A 20783-nucleotide genomic window follows, 5' to 3' on the forward strand; every position below is an offset into this window, starting at 1 on the left:
GTTAAATACACCAGAACCCTGATGTCACAAACCCCGGATTTAACGAAACAGTGATTTTATGAATACATACTCGGGAACCGTCAAAAAATTGGACATTTTGACCGAAATGTGAAAAACAGAAAAATAATTTAAAAAAAAAAAAACTAAATGAAAGATCATTAAAATCTGTTAATTTTAACACACAGTGTATTTTTTGTGTTGGCTTTAATACTTCCAATAATGTTCATGTAAGAATAACAAAAAAATAATGGGACATTTCCTTTAAAAATATGGAAGCGGTAGCTTCTGCAACGCGAGTGGGTGCACACTAAGCTCGCCCGGCTGGCTGGCAGCAGCGGCTTCATGATGTATGGCATAAGCTCACCCCTCCCTCCCGTCTGTAACATTCTTCAAGGCTAGCTCATCCCTCCCAGACACACAAACCATCTAGTGTCTTCCCTTATAACTAGGGACCCCAGAAAATGGTAAATAAAACTGGCTCATTTCGGTGTAAAAAAATGACAAAAGCGGTGCAAAAAACCAGTGTAAAAATTAGCAAGCGGTGCAAAAAATCAGTGTAAAAATAAGCAATCAGTAGAGACCCCAAAAAATTGTGAAAAAATTATGCCATTGGCGGTGTAAAAAAAACTCATAGCCTTACTGCTTCCTTATTTGCCTGGCCAATTTTTGGGACATAAGTTTCTCTAAGAGTGTTGGCTGATGGTGGCAAATCCCCTGCACCTAAAATGTATACATAACTTACAATATACTTATAAATAGGTAGCATTTATAAGGTTATCGCTGAAAAATATTAATGGGCTAATTTATTCAAAACAATTCTTAGCCAAACCTAACCTAACCTTTTCTAGATTAGGTACTGCTGGATTACGGAGTCAAACCATCAATCAATCAGTCAAAAATATATTGTGGTGTGCTCACCATTTCACAATGCAATCCATCCTATTTATGTGTTTGTTAATCTGAGGTACTTGCATATTTATTTGAAGTAAAGGTAAGTTAATCGATAATATTGTAGGCCTACATATGCTTATGAACTTTTATTAGAGGGGGAAAACATTTCTAAATAAATAAGGCTAACCTTCAACATGGGTGTTACACCATTCCCTCATAGCTGGATGATCAGCTTTTTCCAAAGGAATGTTAACTTTGCCGTCACCCGACCTATGTGAAAGGCCCGGGGGGTACCTGACGGGCGCTATGGGCGTCGCGGTGCTCTTGTTGTCCGGAGGGGCGCCAGGCTAGCGGGCTGCTAGGCCGTTGGTGTTGGGTCATGGGTACTTTGGCCCCGCGTGCCCCGCCAGGTACACGGCTTGAATCTACCCTGAATGGCTCTCCCTTGACTGTGAAGGCCGCTCGGCCGTGTGGAGGACGGGAGACTCCGGAAAATTAGTGTACATGAGTTGGTGAGAATTACTTTTAATTTAGTCCCGCTACAAAACACTCTCACCAACACTTGGCGACGTCTAGCCGTTACACAATTAACACAGAAAAAACATAACACTACGCGACACTAATGGTTACCGCGGCAGTCTCGCGGGACGCGGGTCGATGCTCGCTGGAGACGGCCAGCGCCGAACATTAACGGGTGCAGGGGGGGCTCTATGAGCGGGCTCCTAAATTCGGCGAAACACTTACGTGTGTGCAGCCGGCAGGCATAGGCACGGCGTCCTTAAGTAAAAACACTTTCGCTGGAGTCGGCCAGTACCGTACGTTCTGTGCTACGATACGTATCGCGGTATCACACTGAAGTCGATCGGGATAGGCCCGGCTCCGCAAAATACGCGCCGAGTCGACGTGGGCAGCGGTGAATTAACAAAAGGTTTTAAATTTAAAGATTTAGTACAGAATAAAAAATAATCAATGATAGAAACGGATGCTGCCCACGGACACACGTCTGTTCCCGGCGCGGAGTGGTTGGAGACTGCCGAACATGGCCGCCTCGCAAGGAAGAGAAACTTTCTCTTCTTTTTGAGTCGGCGTCAAAAAACTTACATTAATTGAATTTACTCTATTACCAGTTAAAACATGTTCCAGGTGCCCAATTAAAATGTAGCACCTGGTAATTGGGTGCTTAAGGCTTAACAATGGTTTTAATGTATTTAATTATTTAAATTGTGACATCAAGTTGGCGACTGTAAATTTACTAACATGTTGTCCCACTGCGAATTGTTTTAGAGGGATTTCTCCTATTCTGACTTGATCATAGTCACGGGCATTTTAATTAAGGCCAGTGGCCGCAGTGACTGTTAATGAGGTTAGTTGTCTGCTCCGTGCGTGGTGTACTCGCCCGGAGTGTCTACGACGCACTTATTAGTAATTTCGTACTAATTGATTTTCTTTTAATTGAATTATGGGTTCGAGTCTCCGGGGTTCCGTACCTTTAACTTTCATTATGTCTATTGGGGTCACGCCCAAGGCGCTCGCCTGACTCAATCCGGCTGGGCAAGGGGCGCGCTCCGAAAACGGGATACGGTACTGGCGGTGCGGAGCACGGGCTTAAAGGCCATGGTCGGTACGACGTCAACTTACAGCATCATATTAACAAAATCAGAAAAAAAATTCTGGTTTTCTGCACTTTCAAGCTTGTTTGCTTTATTCACGCTGTCGCCTATCGAGATTTGTTTAGACACGGTAGAATGCTTGACAAAATAATTGTCTTTTTTGTTTTGTTTTGTGTGTGTAATTTGCCACATGATTTTTGCACGTGTCTTAGCGTGTACAATCAACCCGCACGTTGCAGAACTTGCACATCATAATTTTGTCCCGCTGATCAAAAATATAAAATCATCCGATATTATCTCTCTTTCGCGATCAAACATTGTCGAAGTTTTCGGCATCTTAGCCACAAATTCAATTGTATCACAAAACTTACAAAATGTGGACGGTAGTTGTAAACACTCATAGAAATGTGCACGCAAAAATGACTGCCATCTTAGCTCGATGCGATTAAATTAGGTTAGAAAAATCGACACCAGTGCGCCTTGCGGCAGAAACGACCATTATTCAAAACACGAAAACTGTGGAGTCAATTTGTTATCTTGGTAGTGGCACATATCGATTGTTGACAATTTTTACATTTTGTTTTCATTTGCGATGGCAATATTTACTGCTTGTAAACAGAGTAATAAAAGTACGTGGATTTCAGTAACGTGTCAAAACGAAGATAATATCACGGCACTAGTCTTTCAGTCTATGTTTATTTCACGCCTATGTTTATGATGGCGTAAATAAATAGAACTTACGACATAAGGACATTATTTTGTGCGAAAAAGCGTGAATTTCGCGCGAAAATTCGTGAATTTCGCGACTATGTCAAAATCAAAGGAAAGTCGCAAAATTCGTTTAAAGTATCAAATTTTCGCGTTATTTTGAGAATTTCGCGCTTCACCATTTTTCGGGGTCTCTACTTATAACACCCCAACTTCGCTCTCCTTTGAAAAACCTTCAGTGAGAAAATGCTCATTTCACCCTCCCTTCTCCCGTAAAATTGGGCCATTATGAATGGGGTACTAAAGCGGTGAGGGAGGGGTCAAAATATGTCTCTTTTCACACCAAGTTCGAGTTCAGTCATCTCTGGCAAAGAATTTACAAACTTTCAAACTTAAATATAAATGTATTTTAATAGCAGGGATCCAATGAAAAGGAATATACAGATTGTTTGTCACCAAACAAAGCATAAAACGGCCCAATGCGTGGTCGCTTCGTTATTGCTCGCGAGAGGCGTGACGTGGAATGTTAGAAGAAAGATAAATGCGGGGGAGACAGACGGCAGCCAGTGTGTTTCCTCCGTGGGGAAATAAGTGGCGTAGCCTTTTTTTTATGCTGGGTGAAGCGACCTTTTTCTATCAACCCACGGGAAAAGATAATTGCTTGAGCTGTCAAAATAAACATCACTGCGGCAGTTAAAACAAGTGGAGGCAGGCGTGCATCCAGTCGGTCACTGTGTATTGTCAACCGATAGTAATCAAAATCAAGAGAAATCCAGCAGGTAGCTTTGCCTTAACTGCGTACCACACTAGACACTCGCATAATGCTAAACGTAAACACGTTGCCACAAAAACCTTTATCTGCATCCTGCTGGCAAAGGGACATGGAATGGGGGTTGTCAAGCACTGACAGTGGTCGACAGGAAGTGGTATCTATTTTTAGATATACGCTGATGCCTACGGCAGTACAGCACTCGGCAAGAGAAACGCAGTAACACGCTACTCACCCCAAGAAACTTATTTTCTGTCCTATTTTCTTTTCGGGTTGTAATAGAGAGTTGGTCGCAATAAATGGGGTCGCAACAAAAAGGTTTTACTGTGTGTGTGTGTGTGTGTGTGTGTGTGTGTGTGTGCGCGTATGCGTGCGTGCGGGTGTGTATATATATAGATCCAAATAGTGGGCCAGACGTTACTGGCAAAAATCTTCGACTTTTCCCCAGGAAGTTTATTTTTGTCGAAGCTAAAGTCGAAGGAAAAAAATATCTTCGATTCGATTTTGAATACTCGAAGCTTCGCACATCCCTAATTACTGGTATATGGAGACATTTACAATTTGTGTAATGTACTGTTGCGACTTATATAACATTCTGGATATAACTGCTGGGTTTGTAAGAGATAGCCCAATTAAGTTTTATTACAATTTTGTTATTTACTAATATTTACATCACTATTAAATAATCTTACTTAAAAAATGCCTAATCACCAATTACACTTAAAAAATTTTATTCTCAAGTCATTCAGTGTCTGTCAAGTTCCAAAGTCCGCACTCCTCACTGGGCCCCACTCCTTGTGCAAATCTCGCCGCACTCCTCACGTAACTCACAGCGGAATTCTGTTGCGGGATCTTTGCCAAACTCTCGCCCCACCCACAGCACTCATTGTCGCGGGCTCACGCAGCATCTGTCTCTGAACTCTCGCCACACTCCGTCGCCGAACTCACCGCGGAACTTAGTCGTGGGACTTTGTCACCCAAAAAATATGTCGCTGAACACTCGCCACATGCACTGCACTCAACGCGTTAGTCACTGTCTCGGAACTCCGTCGCCAAAAACTCCTTCGCCAAAATCTTGCTTACTCACAAAACTCTCGCCACAAACTCTTGTCACCGAACTCCGTCACCGGGCTCTCGCCAAACTCCTCGTCGAACTCTCTCCCAAGAAAACTCCCGCGGAGGCCAAAGTCCCTGCTTAAGTATTCTCTGGCACCCTTCTAGAACCTTCGTGTCAACCTGGGCCAAACTGACGCAGTCAATAAGGGTGGCGTCCTTTGCTCATGCGACAGCCTGCGGAATTCCCAAGGCCGCTCAGCAATAGTTAAAGGCGCTGAGGCAGGACAATGCTTGGAGAACGAAGGGGGAGAAAAGTGGTAGCGACAACCCTTGTAATCCGGCAGGCACGCGTGGCATGTCTTACATCAGCAGGTCGCACGTGACCATGCAGGGCTGCCAGCCACCTCCAAACCTGGTATCGCGGTCTAGTCTCTCGCATTCGTAAGAATATGTTTAGCCCTGTCCCTGTTTTCTTTTACTACAGTTGTTATTACATCTGATCTAGAAATGTACACATTGTGTAGGTTCTGGCCTGTTTATTTGCCTAAAGATAGATTTGGTTTACTGCTTCATTTAGTATCTACCACATGTTTTAATGATTCAACTGTTAAGTTATTTAATTTTTTGGTTAAATTTTAGAAAGTTATGGAGATGATTTTATGTATATATTTTTTTAATAAGGTTCTGAAACCCACAACTGTGTTTGTTTTGTGAAGATAATCAGTAATTCTTGTTTAATAAGTGTGGAAGGAGAAAGGGGACCGTGAAATTTTTTTTCTTTATTTCCTGGCTTGTTTTCCAATCATTTTGCAAGATGGCATTGTGATACTCAAGTAGTTTATCATTTTATCAAATGTTTAAGTTAGTTATTAATATAAATTACGTGATATTATAAAATAGGTTTTGTTGTTATAGGTTAGCGACATTTTTAATACTGCAAAATCATTAGCAATTACGGATTTAAAATGTAAGTTTACATTCTCAGCAACAAACAAGTACTATGAAAAAGCATTTTATCTTCTTTAAAATTTTTATATATTGTACATTATTTTCATTTTTGACTCTTGTAATCTGGATTCGGATTCAAGGGGTGGATTTAAGACACTCTTTAAGATACGGATTCTAGAAAATTGGGATTCAATTTCTTTCTAGTTAAAACTAAAATTAAGCTGTACGAAGAGTGGTATTTATGAAAATGTTGTTTCCATCTACGAGTAAAACATGCATTATTTTTTTGGCAAATTCCATTTAATACAAATATTCGGTAATTCAAACAGGGTCTGGTCCTATCTAATCCAGATAAGTGGGATTGTACTGTATGTTTAGTTGCCACTCTTAAATGTTATTGAATATTTTTTTACTTGAGTTGCCATTGTGCACACTTTTTTGCAGCAACGGGCTGTTTGCAAGTGCTGACACAGCATACGTGCTGGCCTACTCCGTCATCATGCTGACAACGGACCTGCACTCACCACAGGTGAAGAGTAAGATGACCAAAGAGCAGTACATACGTCTGAACCGTGGCATAAGTGACAGCAAGGACCTGCCAGAGGAATATCTGTCCAAGATATATGATGAGATAGCCGGCCATGAGATCAAGATGCGTGCTACTACTAACAAGCCAGGCAAACAGTGTGAGTACTTCCACCATCCACCTCGTGTAAGCGTGAAAGCCGTCATGTTTTATGAGTGCAGGTATTTTAATCTCTCATTGGCTCAGGTGCAGAAAAATCTCAAGCTGCTAAATTAAGGTCTATGGAAACTAGGGATGGGTCGGTACCGGTTTTCGGTTCTCGGTTCCTACGGTTCTCAGCATTTTAACCGGCACTGAGAACCGCAGCTAAAATGTCGGTGCCGGTACCGGCACCGGCAGTATAACAAAACCCTTTACGAAAATAGTCCTTCACTACAGCTTAACTGCCGCATGAAATGGCTCAACTCACGTTCAATTCACATATGAATTATTTTTTTGGACTTCTGTGGAATAATATTCATCTCTAACTATAAAATAAATTACACGTGAAAATATTTAATGTTCTCGTCACATCTGTAAACAAAGTACATTTTACAATCAAAACATAACAGTTGAAGGTGCCATAGATGTACATAGTTCATATATGTGTGCAATTCTATAACGTGCCTCAGCAGAGATGTGAGAACAGAAAGACGCCATGTTTGTTTCAATTTGTTTTTAAAAATAGACAGTTAATTGAGTCGTTGACACGTAAGTAAGGGTGACTGGTGTATAAAGAACAATTTAAAGTGAAAAATTCCACAGAATATTTGTTTAATAGAATTAATAATTGATTTAAAATTTTCCGTAATAATTTTCGGCATATTAAAATTTTATGCTTTTTGTGCAGTGCTTTGGAGTGTAAGTTCACTGCATCTGCAGCCATCTACTAGTGTAATGGCTAGTAACTTTCTCTTTTAGGTAAACGGGATTGCTTTGAAGTAGTCTTGTGCCTGCTCGGACATTTAAGAGAGCGCTCCGAACTAGTTCGATCCTTGTTAGGTTCTAGTTTGGTCTTTTAGTGCTAATAGTTCAACTAGTACGCTAGGTTAAAGGACACTGACAAAACTTTTTTTTTTTCACTGATATCAGTTAACCTAAATGTTATAAGTATGAATATCTTATATATTTTCTTGAGACCTGCAATAAGCATTTCTAATTAAATTTACAAAGATTTTAATGTAATCTTTCTATGCATAAAAATATTTTTTTCCATAAAAGCAAACATTTGAAAATTAATCCAATGAACAATTAATTAGAATGTCACTTTCAATAATCAAGAGCACATATTCCCTAATCTTATGGATCATACAAAACAATAAAAAAAATGTAGTGTTACACTGCTATACATTTGAATAAACACAACAATACTAGTACTAAATTTTGTTATACTGTGCACCAATATATATTTAATACTTGTCCAACACTTTTTAAAGCACTCATGATTATAAATGATGAATTAGAGAGCTTCTCAGAGTTAAAATGAATATAGTAGTAAAATACAATTTTTTGGTTACAATACAGTAAAACCATTTTGTTGCGACCCCATTTATTGCGACCACCTCTCTTTTACAACCCGATTTCGAGAAACCGTGAAAAAAAAATTGCAGAAAATCCGAAGAAAATCGGACAGAAAATAAGTTTCTTGTGGTGAGTAGCGTGTTAGTGCGTTTCTCTTGCCCAGTGCTGTACTGCCGTAGGCAGCACATATCTAAAAATAGATACCACTTCCTAGCGACCGCTGTCAGCGCTTGACAATCCCCATTCCACGTTCCTTTGCCGGCAGGGTGCAGATAAAGGTTTTTGTGGCAACGTGTGTACGTTTAGCTTTTTGCGAGTGTCTAGTGTGGTTGGCAGTTAAGGCAAAGCTACCTGCTGGATTTCTCTTAATTTTGATTACTATCGGTTGACAATGTTTGCTTGGTTTTTGAAGTCCGATTTGGTATATTTTCTGGCTTGAATTTGTGAACTATTGTTGATGACTTATGCAGGTTTTTTTTTTCTTTTCTGATTTTGTGTATTATGACTTAATAAATAATATACCATTAAATATTAATTACTATTAATACAATGCAGGCCGCAGCGTGTGAACATGGTAGTCGGCCGCTCGCTCGCCCTTGCTCACCCTCTCCTCGTACCGTGCGCTGCGGCCGATCTCGGATGCTGCTTGTACTTTTTAACAATCACGTTATCTGCTTCATTTTAACGAGGAGAGTAAAAATATATTAAAACTGTCAGCAAATTGAAAAACGCTAAGTGTGTCCGCAAAACAGGGCACAACACTGGCCCGCCAGTTGTTTTCATTCAAAACGTGGCTAAAGAACTTGCATGGATCAGGCTGAAAACATCCGGCAATACGTGTAGGTTATAAGGAATCTTGTTATGAATTGAGATGTTATGTTTTTCGAGTAGATATACACAGCGACCGACTGGATGCACGCCCGCCTCCACTTGTTTTAACTGCCGCAGCGATATTTATTTTGACAGTTCAAGTAATTATCTTTTCGGGTGGGTTGATAGAAAAAGGTCGCTTCACCCAGCATAAAAAAAAGGCTACGCCACTTATTCCCCACGGAGGAAACACACTGGCTGCCGTCTGTCTCCCCCGCATTTATCTTTCTTCCAACATTCCACGTCTCGCCTCTCGTGCGAGCAATAACAGGGTGGCCAGCCAACCGGGAAATCGGGAAATACGGGAAATAGCCAGGATTTCTTAAAAAAACCAGGAATACCTGGAATCAACCAGGAATTTTTATTAGAACCGGGAATTTTTTTTTATGAAGTAACGATCACAATAACATACGGCTGTTAAATGAGCACGTTCACCACCCGTCGAAGCACGACAGTGTGCTCGTGTGCTATATTTTGTGAAAGTTAATTTGTTTATATTGCATTTAAAAACTTTTGTAGTACGTAAGAAACCGTTAACAATTCAGACTTCCATACTTATTATGTTTCTGTATTCAAAAGCAACAGCATTTTGGCTGAAAATGTTGTAGGATGGTAGTAATTTCCCGCACGGCATGTTGGTAGCACTAGTTTTGTATGTATATTTGTTTTTACTTTGCGCTCATGTTGTTGCGTCACGGTATCACTGATACTTTTCTCGAGTTTTTTTAAAAGTTTAGCTGTGCGGGACGTTGTTTTGAATCTTTTAATCTAACATGTAATTGGCGCAGACTATCAAAATGTCAACGAGTTCGGTCACCACATACAATGACAAATGTACGGAAGAGTTTGAATGGGTGGAGAAAGATCCAAAGTGCGGGACAAACGCTATTTGCAATTTCTGTAATGTTAAAATCTAGATCGGTAGCATGGATGGGAAGAACAGCATTAGCCAGCCACGCAAGAGGGGCAAAACACGTGCGTTTGGTGTCAAGTAATTTTTGTGACGTGAGATTATAAATTTTTTGTTGGTGGTAGGTTTTGTTTTAAGCAAGTTCATTGATTTAATTTTTAAGTCTATAGTTAAGTTGTCTATTGTTTAACGGCAATAAAACATCATATTGTGTGTGCTTTGTGTAACAAAAATGCAAATTGTATGCAAATATTGATAAAAACCACCCTTGAAAAAACCTGGAAAAAACCAGGAATTTTATTATCCCAGAAGAGTGGCCACCCTGAATAACGAAGCGAACACGCATTGGGCCGTTTAATGCTTTGTTTGGTGACAGCAGCTTGATTTTATTCGGTATATTCCTTTTCGTAGGACCCTTGCTATTAAAATACATTTATATTTAAGTTTGAAAGCTTGTAAATTCCTTGCCAGAGATGACTAAACTCGAACTTGGTGTGAAAAGAGACATATTTTGACATATGGGGTGCTGAGAAACATAGTGGTGTAAGTCAATCATGGTACATTTTTCAGAAATTAAGGTTTTGCATTACGTATTACAGAAAAATCACAAAACTTTTTAGAATGAAACAAAAGACACTTGGAAATAAAGCAAAGTCTAAAATTTAATATTCCTTTTGAAAAACAATAACATTTAATAATATAAATTATTAAAAGGCAATTATTTGATAAATCTTATTATCAGTAGCAAGGCAGGATAACAAACTATTAACCTCAAAAGAACTATTGTCCTATTGGCACTTATAATAAAGTAGTACTTTTACTCATTGTCCTCTTCGGAATCTTTACCTGGCAGTGAACCATATTCTTCTACTTCCTTGGAGCCTCTAATGTCATTGAAGAAAGCATGGTGTACTGGAGGGATGCACTTTAGTAGATAAAGCATATCCCTTTTCTTCAGATAGTTAACTACCCTTGCACTATCATAAAGTTTTTCCTGAATAATGTTCCCCAAACTTGTAGGTCGACCCTGCTTGCTAGAGTAAATACGCAGCTCGCTGAAGGGTCAGAAATCACTTAATGTGCACTTATACAGGATCGAGAAAGGCTTTTCTTTTTGGTAATGAAGCCACTGTATATTCAACCAATTGACATCGTGATTATCGACATCCTTTTTACGTTTTGTGGTTACCTTCTCTAGGGCATCAGTCTTGAAAAAATCGTCAGCATTTATTTTTACCACCACAAATTTGTGTCGTCTGGAAGTCTCTATCACCTTATACCAATCATCTGGAACATAGATAATCTTACCATGAGAAGCTTGCTCAATGAGGCCAAAATCTGCATCATTGGGAAGGTAAGAGTGGCCGGATACCATGAATTTGTGGTCTATGACATCCACAGCTGTTTCTTGAGTCAATTTCAACAATGATAAAGAAACCTTAATGTTACGGTTTTGACCAGTGCATGTTTCACTGTAGATGATTATGTGTTTCTTAGGGTTCTGCTTAATATGCTTTGTAAGACATGATGCAATTTCCTGTGATCCTCTCGATGCAGTCGTCTCATCCCAGACATACATGAAGCCTATGTTATTAGCAACATCATGAATGCCCAAATTATAGCAGTACATGTTTCTTCGGTAGTATGCCTCAGAAACTGTCAGTTTGGGAAATGGTAAAGCTTTCTGAAGATCCACAGTTACAACATACAATTCCTCATTTTCCTTAGCACGTTCCCCATTAGATTTTAGGTTATCTCTGGCTTTTTCAGCTTTTGCCAAATGAAGAAGATGATCACGTTCCAAAACCTTTTTTTGCTCTACATTTTCAGTTACATCTATTAACTGTTTGTATCTATCACATAATTTACAGTTATCTTTTCTTTGGACATGAAAGTGTAAATTGAATTCATTGTTGAACACAGTTCTGTAGAAATATTCTGTAACAGGAGCTATTTGGTTTTCCTTGCACCATTCTATATACAGTGTATACATTTGCCTAATATTTAACTCAGGACTAAGATACTTTCTGTTAGGATTGTCCTTTCGCGTGTAATGGCTCTGGAAGGCAGGGAACAGGTTAATGTGGTCCCGTACTGATTGTTTTTGTTCATGTGTTATTTTCTTTGCTGCTACGTGTTTTCCCCATAGATATTCACCTGGCGGCTTCCCACACCTCACTTTACCTAATGCCCTAGTAATTCTTCCATCACTAACCTGAAATGTATCTAGAAAGAATTTTTTTGCACACACGAAATGTACTACCTTCATTCTGAACACTAAACGTATTGGTGCATTGTTTGCTTCCTTTTGTTCCATCCCGAGGTCGTCGTTGTTTGATAGGCAAGTGATGCACAAGACCACATAAGTATGCATTTTGTTGACCAAAGTTACCTATTGTGTAAAAATTTTCAAACTGTTTTCATCTTTCGTCTTCTGTGACTAATTCTGTGCACTTTTTTGAACACCCAAATGATTTATTTTGAAATATTTTGGCTTCTACAATGTTACCCTTGGTATTAACATAGCGTTTACTCGAAGAACGGAGTTTTTTCGCTGTTGCTCTTTTAGATGCATTCCTTTGTCGTTTTCGAGGATTCTGTGAATTATTGTTACATGTGGCATCTTCAGTTTCCACACCAGTTTTATTAGCATCTTTCCGATAATTTCCAACCGACAAATCAGATTCTGAAACAAATATCTTTAAACTTTTTGCATTAGTAATCAATCCAAATTATTATGTTAAGTGTGCTGTAAACAAAAAAGTTATATTTCATCTTAATGCCGGACTACATTCGCAATGGCACTAACAGCACGCATAATGCATCATCAAAAACATCTCATTGCTCGATGCTACATTCATGCACAACATAGATGAACCAACAACATTGTGAGCAACTTCGTGGGTGTTTTACTCCAGTCAAAAATTTTGGTTTTGTAACTTGGCACAATTGCATTTTATTTTGAAATACTACGTATTTTTTAATATTGTGACAATGGGACTCACTATACCTTATTTATTTTGGGTACATTTATTTTTCTAAAAAGGAAAATTAATGTATATTTTTAGGGAAACTAGGGAAAGTATGACTATAGAATCCAATATGGCACTTATAATTTACTGTTTGCTAATTTTCTACGCACAGAAAAATAACCACACTGCACAGACAGTTAATTTGTACAACCTTTTTGTGCGTTAATCCTATTATATTGTTCTGTGTGGAAGTTGTGCGTCGATGTACCAGCTTAATTTTAGTATATTTATTTATTTTATTTATTCATAATTTGTCGCATGCGCACCAACAGCCGTGTGAATTAAACGGTGGGCACGACAAAAAGGAACAAAAAACATAGTTAACACTACCAATGAGAGGACACCAGTCACCGGCGGTACCAAGCAGGGAAATACTCAGCATGGCTAACACACGAAGACAGGAAAACCAAATACTGGCAGTGAAAAACAACAAAATAAAACAATGACAAACAGTAGAACACAATAATAAATTTACAAACACAATAACAGTAAATAATAATAAAAATCACAACAATGGTAATATGAACACGAAATTATGTAATGTAACAACACATAAAAATAAATAAAAAATAAAATAAAATTAGACAATTTCTAAAATTCTAAAATTCTAAAGTCAAAATAAACATTACATTACATTACATAACATAAACTAGAAAACAACAATGAATAACATGAAATAAGAAAATCACACAAAAATGGTCAACTTCAGTGCTTCTGTGCTGTTTCTGTGCCATTGTGAATGTTCCGCAGCTTTTACCAAACTCTGTACAAACTTTAGACATTGTCAGTTATTACAAAAAATACTTTTAGCTTCCATAGTTATGAATTATTTTATTTCAACCACCTTCAAGAACAAGTTAATGCAGAGTAATATTGTTGACCAATTCAAGTAGTTAAAACACTTTTTAATACTACATAACCTGACATTGATTTACCCAAAGGTTTCATTCAAATGCAGTACCTACTATAAATTATGATAATAAGTACATTTCCTCACCTGATGTATGTTCTTCATCCTCTGATGGATGATAATCTTGATCAACATCACTATCGTCACTGTTTAACAATTTATTTAGCAATTCGCAACCACTCATTGTAGAAGAACATAGCATCCACAACCTCACATTCAAAACAATAATGATCTACTATTAAGAAAAGAGTGGTGTAAGTCACACTTACATCACTATGATTTTAAACAGTTAGCCCTGTTTGTTTATACATTAAAATCAGTGGTGCTACCTCTAGGCAACAATTTGAATTAGGATTTACTTCACTATGTATCCAAAGAGAACACATTTTACACAATGGGTTTCTCTGAATATGTCCAAACCACAAAATTCTTGACTTACACCACTATGTTTCTCAGCACCCCATATGTACTTTTTTTTGGGGGCGTGTTTGAGGGGTGGGAGGGGTCCGAAAATATTTACAACGATCTTACCCCTCCCTCACCGCTTTAGTACCCCCAGTCATAATAGCCAAATTTTACGAGAGAAGGGAGGGTGAAAAGAGCATTTTCTCACTGAGGTTTTTTCAAAGGAGAGCGAAGTTGGGGTGTTACAAGGGAGGACACTAGATAGTTTGTGTAGCTGGGAGGGATGAGCTAGCCTTGAAGAATGTTACCGAGGGGAGGGAGGTGTGAGCTTATGCGTCATGAAGCCACTGCCGCCAGCCAGCCGGGCGAGCTTCGTGTGCGCCCACTCGTGTTGCTGAACCTATCGCTGCCAAATTTTTAAAGGAAATGTCCCATTATTTTTTTGTTATTCTTACATGAACATTATTGGAATTATTAAAACCGAAACAAAAATACACTGTGTATTAAAATTAACAGATTTTAATGATCTTTCATTTGTTTTTTTTTTCTCTTCTTATTTTCACATTTTGGTCAAAATTTTCAATTTTTTTGACGGTTCCCGAGAATGTATTCGTAAAATCAATGCTTCGTTAAATCCGGGGTACGTGACATCGGGGTTCTAATGTATTTAACGACGGCAAGCAGAAAATGTACATTTAAACTAACCAGTAAAATAAACTGTCCTTTGACATTTTCTTTAGAGGTGGCCTGTAGGGCGACGGACTGGTCATGAAGGTTGAAGTGGTTTTAAAGCAAAGCCGTCTAGCATTGTGAGTGACAGCATCCTGCTATTTTACGGCTGGTTTCTTAGCGAGTAGCGGTTTGTGAAAGGGAGGGGGGGGGGGGGGTGAAATCAACTGAAAATTTCGTAAAACATCTATTACGACCCCCCCCCCTCCCTCTAATACGACCCTATTCCTGGGACCGTGAGGTGTCGTTTCAGAGAGGTTTAACTGTACTTAAAATTGCTTCTTTAAACATTAAAATATATTAATTAGAATAACACACAGAAAAAATCAAAAGCACACAGTGATATTGAACTAAATCATATAAAATAAATTATAGAAAATAATGCATTTTTATACTGTAAAATAAACACATATAACACTTGCTTTTACCTGTATTCTGCATCAGCATGCATTTGTGAAGACTTATAATTGTAAAAAAACAAATTATAAGACTCCTTAAAACTGGCACGAAAACAGTGACACAATACATAGCTTTAAATGATACTTCACATTATTACTAAATTACAAATATCCACATAGTCCTATTACATGTTGCTATGCCAAAAAAGCAGTTTTGACACCTTGTTCGATTTTAGTAGTGTTCTGCGTGCATTTAGTACTTGTCCAGCACTTGAGAACACACTCTCACACGGCAATTATGTAGCTTGTATACAGAGTCTGTTCAGTGTGAATTGATACAGGTGGGGATAAATGTTTCTCCTACAGTTCCACCACTCCAGAGGATCTTCCAAACGATTTAAATACTCTTCATTTAGGTATTTATCTACCTCTCGAATCCCAGCAGCAACAGGATTTTGTGGTTTTACTATTTGTGCCATTTCAACATCGAAATCATTCCAAATGCTAGTTTCTGTTTGAGAGTGGATCTGTGTTGGTACCATACCATAGTCAGAGGTACTGTTACTTCATCATTCTGATCATGTAATTGCATGTCGCTTACTCTTTGTTTTAAACTCTTCACTGCATGATCGTAGGCCTCTGGGGTTCTGAAGCCTTTCTTCTTGAAGCGTGGGTCCAACAATGTACAGTCCGCATACAGCTGATTTTGTTCAAGACTGAAATTGCGACTTTATTTCAGACAGTAAAGTCTCTAAAAAAGCCTTGATTTCTTTATTTTCAACAGGCACTGCGAGGCAGTTTACTATATTTTTTTATATTAGCTGGGTGAAGATTAAAACTTTCGACAAAGTCATGTTTTTTTCTGCACTTATTTCACAGGTAACTTCAAAAATGGCTGAAGAATTGGGACAACATTTTCAATTGTATCCCAATCTCGAGACTGCATTGAAAGCTCGTTCTTTGATAGTGCTAAAGTACTAATTACTGCATCTTTTGTTTTCAAAATACGCTCCAACATTATAAAGCAGGAGTTCCATCTAGTTTTTCACTCCTGCTTTAGTTTCAGACAGGGTATACCCATCTGTTTTTGTATTTCGTTCAGCTTTACTAAACCAGAACTACTTTTTTTGAAATACTCAACAATAGACTTAACTTTATTGACAACTTTCGAAATTTTGTCCAAAGCTGCTTGTACAGCAAGGTTAAGGTAGTGAGCAAAACTACCTACAGACCTCCAATGCCCTAACCTCACAGCTGCCAATATGTTGACAGCATTATCGCTTACAATACAAACAACTTTGTTTGTCACTTGCCAATCCTGGATTATTTTTGTTAAGAAAGCCATTAAGTTTGCACTTGTGTGTTTTTCGTTGTACTCGATGCACCCAAGCAGGAATGAACACAGATTTGCATCGCTAGTGGCAATATAATGAGCTGTGACGGCTATGTAATTTTGATTCGTGGAACTTTCCACGAATCTGTATTTAAACATACAGCATGTGTGTTGTTCAAATTTTGCTGTACTTTATGAGAAATTTCAATGTATGTTTGTGGCAGTTTTCCTCGTAGGCAGCTTGTAGCCGGGGCAAGTAGAAACCATTTCAATTAGCTTTCTAAATTCAGTTTCTTCTACAATACGAAAAGCATGATGGCCTTTAGCCACCATGGAAATCACTTGCCTATCTATTAGTTCCACTTTGCGTGCTGAGGGTGGTTTGCGAAAATAACTTGTAATTTGTACATTTGAGCAGTGTGGCTGTGGGGTGGTTGGTTCAGTGTGAGAAACAGTGGGTATAGCTGAGTTAAATTACGGTTGATTTTGGCATGCTGGGTCGTCTACATCTGCTTCCGACACTGTTCTTTCTGCCGAGACAGCAGATTGCCTCTCCACAGACATAGGCACTGTAGGATGTTTATTTTTCAAATGACGGCCCTAATTTCCTAGCGATCCACTTTTTATGCTCAGAAATAAGGCGCACTAATTACACCGAACACGGGTTGTCTTCGCGTCCTCACTGAAGTGATTCCATATGTTACTTCTTTTAGGTCTTATTGGGGCCATACTTCTTTGTGGTTTATGTAGTTATTACTGTGTATACAATCTTAATAAAACTTTAAAACACCAATAATCGAATATGACTTTTATAGGTGATCAATAAATGAACACAGATACAAAACTAACATTCGTGGCATCAAATTTATTTTTATTAACCAGGCTTGGCCACGTGTACAAATGAGACAGCTGCCACACAACTTATATTGTTAAGTGTTAATTAAAAAGAACAATGAAATGGATTTCCCCCAACAAACGGAAAAATTTTGAACTGTCATTCCACCAAAAACAATGAAAATTAATATCAAAAAGAATTATATTTTACTTGACTGTACATGGTATTGGCTCCAGTTTATAAACTAAACTGAATATGTCGCAAATATTTTTATTTTTACTACGTCTGTAGTCTTATGCAGTCGCAGAGAAACAAAACCAACTTACTTGATTACATACACTCTACAGTCCCCTGACTCTTCACAACTCACAACACAAGTCAACATGTTAACCGATCGCTGCCGGACTCGTGCCGCGCACGCCACGTTATTGTCTTGTTCAGTCGTTCGAACTCGAAGGTACTAGTACGTCATTCGTTCCGTTTCCACCCTGTCCGTGACATGGCAAAAGAAAGAAGAGGCGGTGATAAGCAAAAAGAAAGAAGCAGGAACCAAGGAGAGGTAAAGGGACAACATTACCCCTGTATTTGACAGCAGATAATAAATGTGCATGCGCACTGTCCGACTGTGAACCGTGGAGCTGCGCAGTATGAACGCACGCAAAGCACAGCCGCAAGGGAAGGGATGACGAGAACGAGAAGGAGGTAAACAACAAATGTCCATCGGTACAAAAGCATCCTGTTTGGAAACTAGTGTACTATTAAGTATGAACTATTAAGCAAAGTGACACAGAATAGTTCGTACTAGTACAGTGGAAGGAATACATTCTTAACAGTACATAGTACATGTACTACACAAGACTACTTCGAAGGGGGAAGTCTTTTTTTTATTAGTAAAGTGGTGTATGGATGTGTAGATGTATTTTACTATTTTCTTGTCAAACGAAATGCTTGTTGACACTTGTAAAGTGTTATTATTCTGGCCAAATAGAGCAAATTGTGTAAGAAATGGCATCAGAAGTGTGGCAGTAATTTACTGTTGACTGTGTAAACAAACTGAATTCAATGTAGGCAATAAGTTTGATGGACAATATAATATTTTAATTCTTTGAAAGTTCACCATCGTTGTAATTTATTTCCATTATTGTAACATTTTCTTTTTATTCCTATGTTTTAAAGGAGGGTGTATGTAGATTTCTTGAGGTAATTACTAGATTAATATAGTAAATTTTAGTTTTATTAAGTGTTCTCTATATTACTTCGAATTAATTTTTTTATTAATACATATTACATTTTTAATAGGTTGGTGTGTTTACTGTAGCTTGAAACAGTGTTTTTTTTGTAGCCAAAACAATAAATAGTTTATTACTTAAAACACCTCGTAAATATTGTGTGAATAATATTCATTTTATTGTTTAAGTCAGAACCGAGAACCGATTTTTACAAACCGGTACCGAATCGAGAACCGGGAATAAATAGGAATTGACCCATCACTAGTGGAAACCAAATGATTAGTGCTGGTCTGCTCAAGTCAATTAGTATGTTAGTGTTAGGAAAAATGTATGAAAATTTATCATTCTTTGAGCATGACCTCAGCATCAAAGGTTATCAGAAAAAATGTGTTTTATGAGAGTTTATTTCTTATCTTTTTTGCAGCAGTGTTTGTTTGCTTAAAGTTATTGAATATCTTTGAGAAAATACATACAACGACCCAGGAATTTGAAATTTTTGTACTGAAAAATTTAAAAGAATTCAAATTTTTTAAGATATAAATTATTTCCCTTTTTATCTTTTGCTGAAAATTGAATTATTTTTTAGTATTCCCTTGAAAACTGCAGATAATACAGATAAGGAAATGTAGTAGGAGGAGCACATGGGTTCTGGGGCACTGTAAACAATCAAACAGGTGGGTGTTGCACCACGTGGCCGGGAGCCACGTGAAGGGAATCCTCAGGTGGTTGTTGATGTCACGTGGAGCATCGTCTGCTCGTGTGACACATCTTGGTTCTAATTTAAGAAGCTAGGGAGTGCTAGTGTCGCGCACCACATTTATTTTTACAAGTACGAAAATGGGAGGTATCGCGGCGGCGGGAATTCGATCCGTCAACCTTTGGATTGGTAGTCAGCAATGCTAACCACACGGCCACGAGGCCAGTTAGAAATAATAATTTAAGATATTGTATATATGGTTATAAAAATTTTGTTTTGTTCTGTGGAAGTTTTAAAAATGTATGTAGTCCGCCATGTTAATTTTTTTATAGTACTAGGTGGGAAATTTAAACAAGCTGCATCGGCTGCTAGTCGGCCGCCATGTTCATTTTTTATAGTACTTGGCGGGAAATTTAAAATATATTGTCGGCTGCTTTACGACCGCTATGTTAATTTTTTTTTAATAGTACTAGGCGGGAAATTTAAACAAGACGCATCAGCTGCTAGTCGGCCGCCATGTTAATTATCTTATAGTATTAGGCGGGAATTTTAAAATATATTATCGGCTGCTATGCGGCCGCCATGTTAATTTTTTTATAGTTCTAGGCGGGAAATTAAAAATATATTTTTTTCGTCAACATTGGAAAAAAAAATAATTTCGGTTGCTAGGAAGTATCCAGAACAGCCATTTTTGAAAATAAAATAATTTTATACATGATAATCAATTTCTGTAAACCGCCATCTTGTAGCACAGCATACCAGACTGCCATTATGTAGCACAGCATACCAGGCAGCCATCTTTTTTACCATTATAGTCATTGATTTCTCCAAGTTTGAATATAAAAAAATTATTTCGGCAGCCACTACCGTATGACTATAGTAGTAGGAGCCAAATTCAAAACACACACTAGAAGGGCAGCCATATTTATTTTTTATAGTACTAGGTGCTAAATTCAGAACACACATTAGAAGACAGCCATTTTTTGTTATAGTACTAGACCAGTATAGTTATATTATGCTTAATTTGTTATGTAGCATGTCTGCCATCTTGGATACCACTATAAAGAAGAAAAAAAGCTATAGGCATTACCTATGCTTATAGCATTATTTGTGTTAGTAAAAATACTTTAGGTATATTTAGTACTAGTCGGCGAATACAAACACAGTTTTTTTATGTGTGTTAAAGACATATGTTCTTTTGTAGTGATATATTTATATTGTTTTTTCCAGTAATTAAATATACAGCTGCAATTACTAAAAGAAGGAATCTTATTTATAATATATCACCCATTTTATTTTAAGTATACTTTTTACGTCACACACAGTTGTCTTTATTCATAACTAAAAGAATTTTTTTTAAGGAACGT

The 20783-nt window shown here is 37.9% G+C and overlaps 1 protein-coding gene across 2 annotated transcripts in view; it reads left to right on the forward strand.

Moving 5' to 3' along the window:
• The window catches only part of LOC134540202 (brefeldin A-inhibited guanine nucleotide-exchange protein 1), a 289907-nt gene that overhangs the window by 84195 nt on the left and 184929 nt on the right, over positions 1-20783 (forward strand). For both annotated transcript variants that reach the window (XM_063382784.1, XM_063382793.1), the window contains exon 14: positions 6427-6668. In XM_063382784.1, the coding sequence (XP_063238854.1) occupies positions 6427-6668 (242 nt within the window). The remainder of the gene's footprint in view (positions 1-6426; positions 6669-20783) is intronic.

Source organism: Bacillus rossius, chromosome 1 (genome assembly GCF_032445375.1).
Source record: "Bacillus rossius redtenbacheri isolate Brsri chromosome 1, Brsri_v3, whole genome shotgun sequence".
Taxonomy (NCBI): domain Eukaryota; kingdom Metazoa; phylum Arthropoda; class Insecta; order Phasmatodea; family Bacillidae; genus Bacillus; species Bacillus rossius.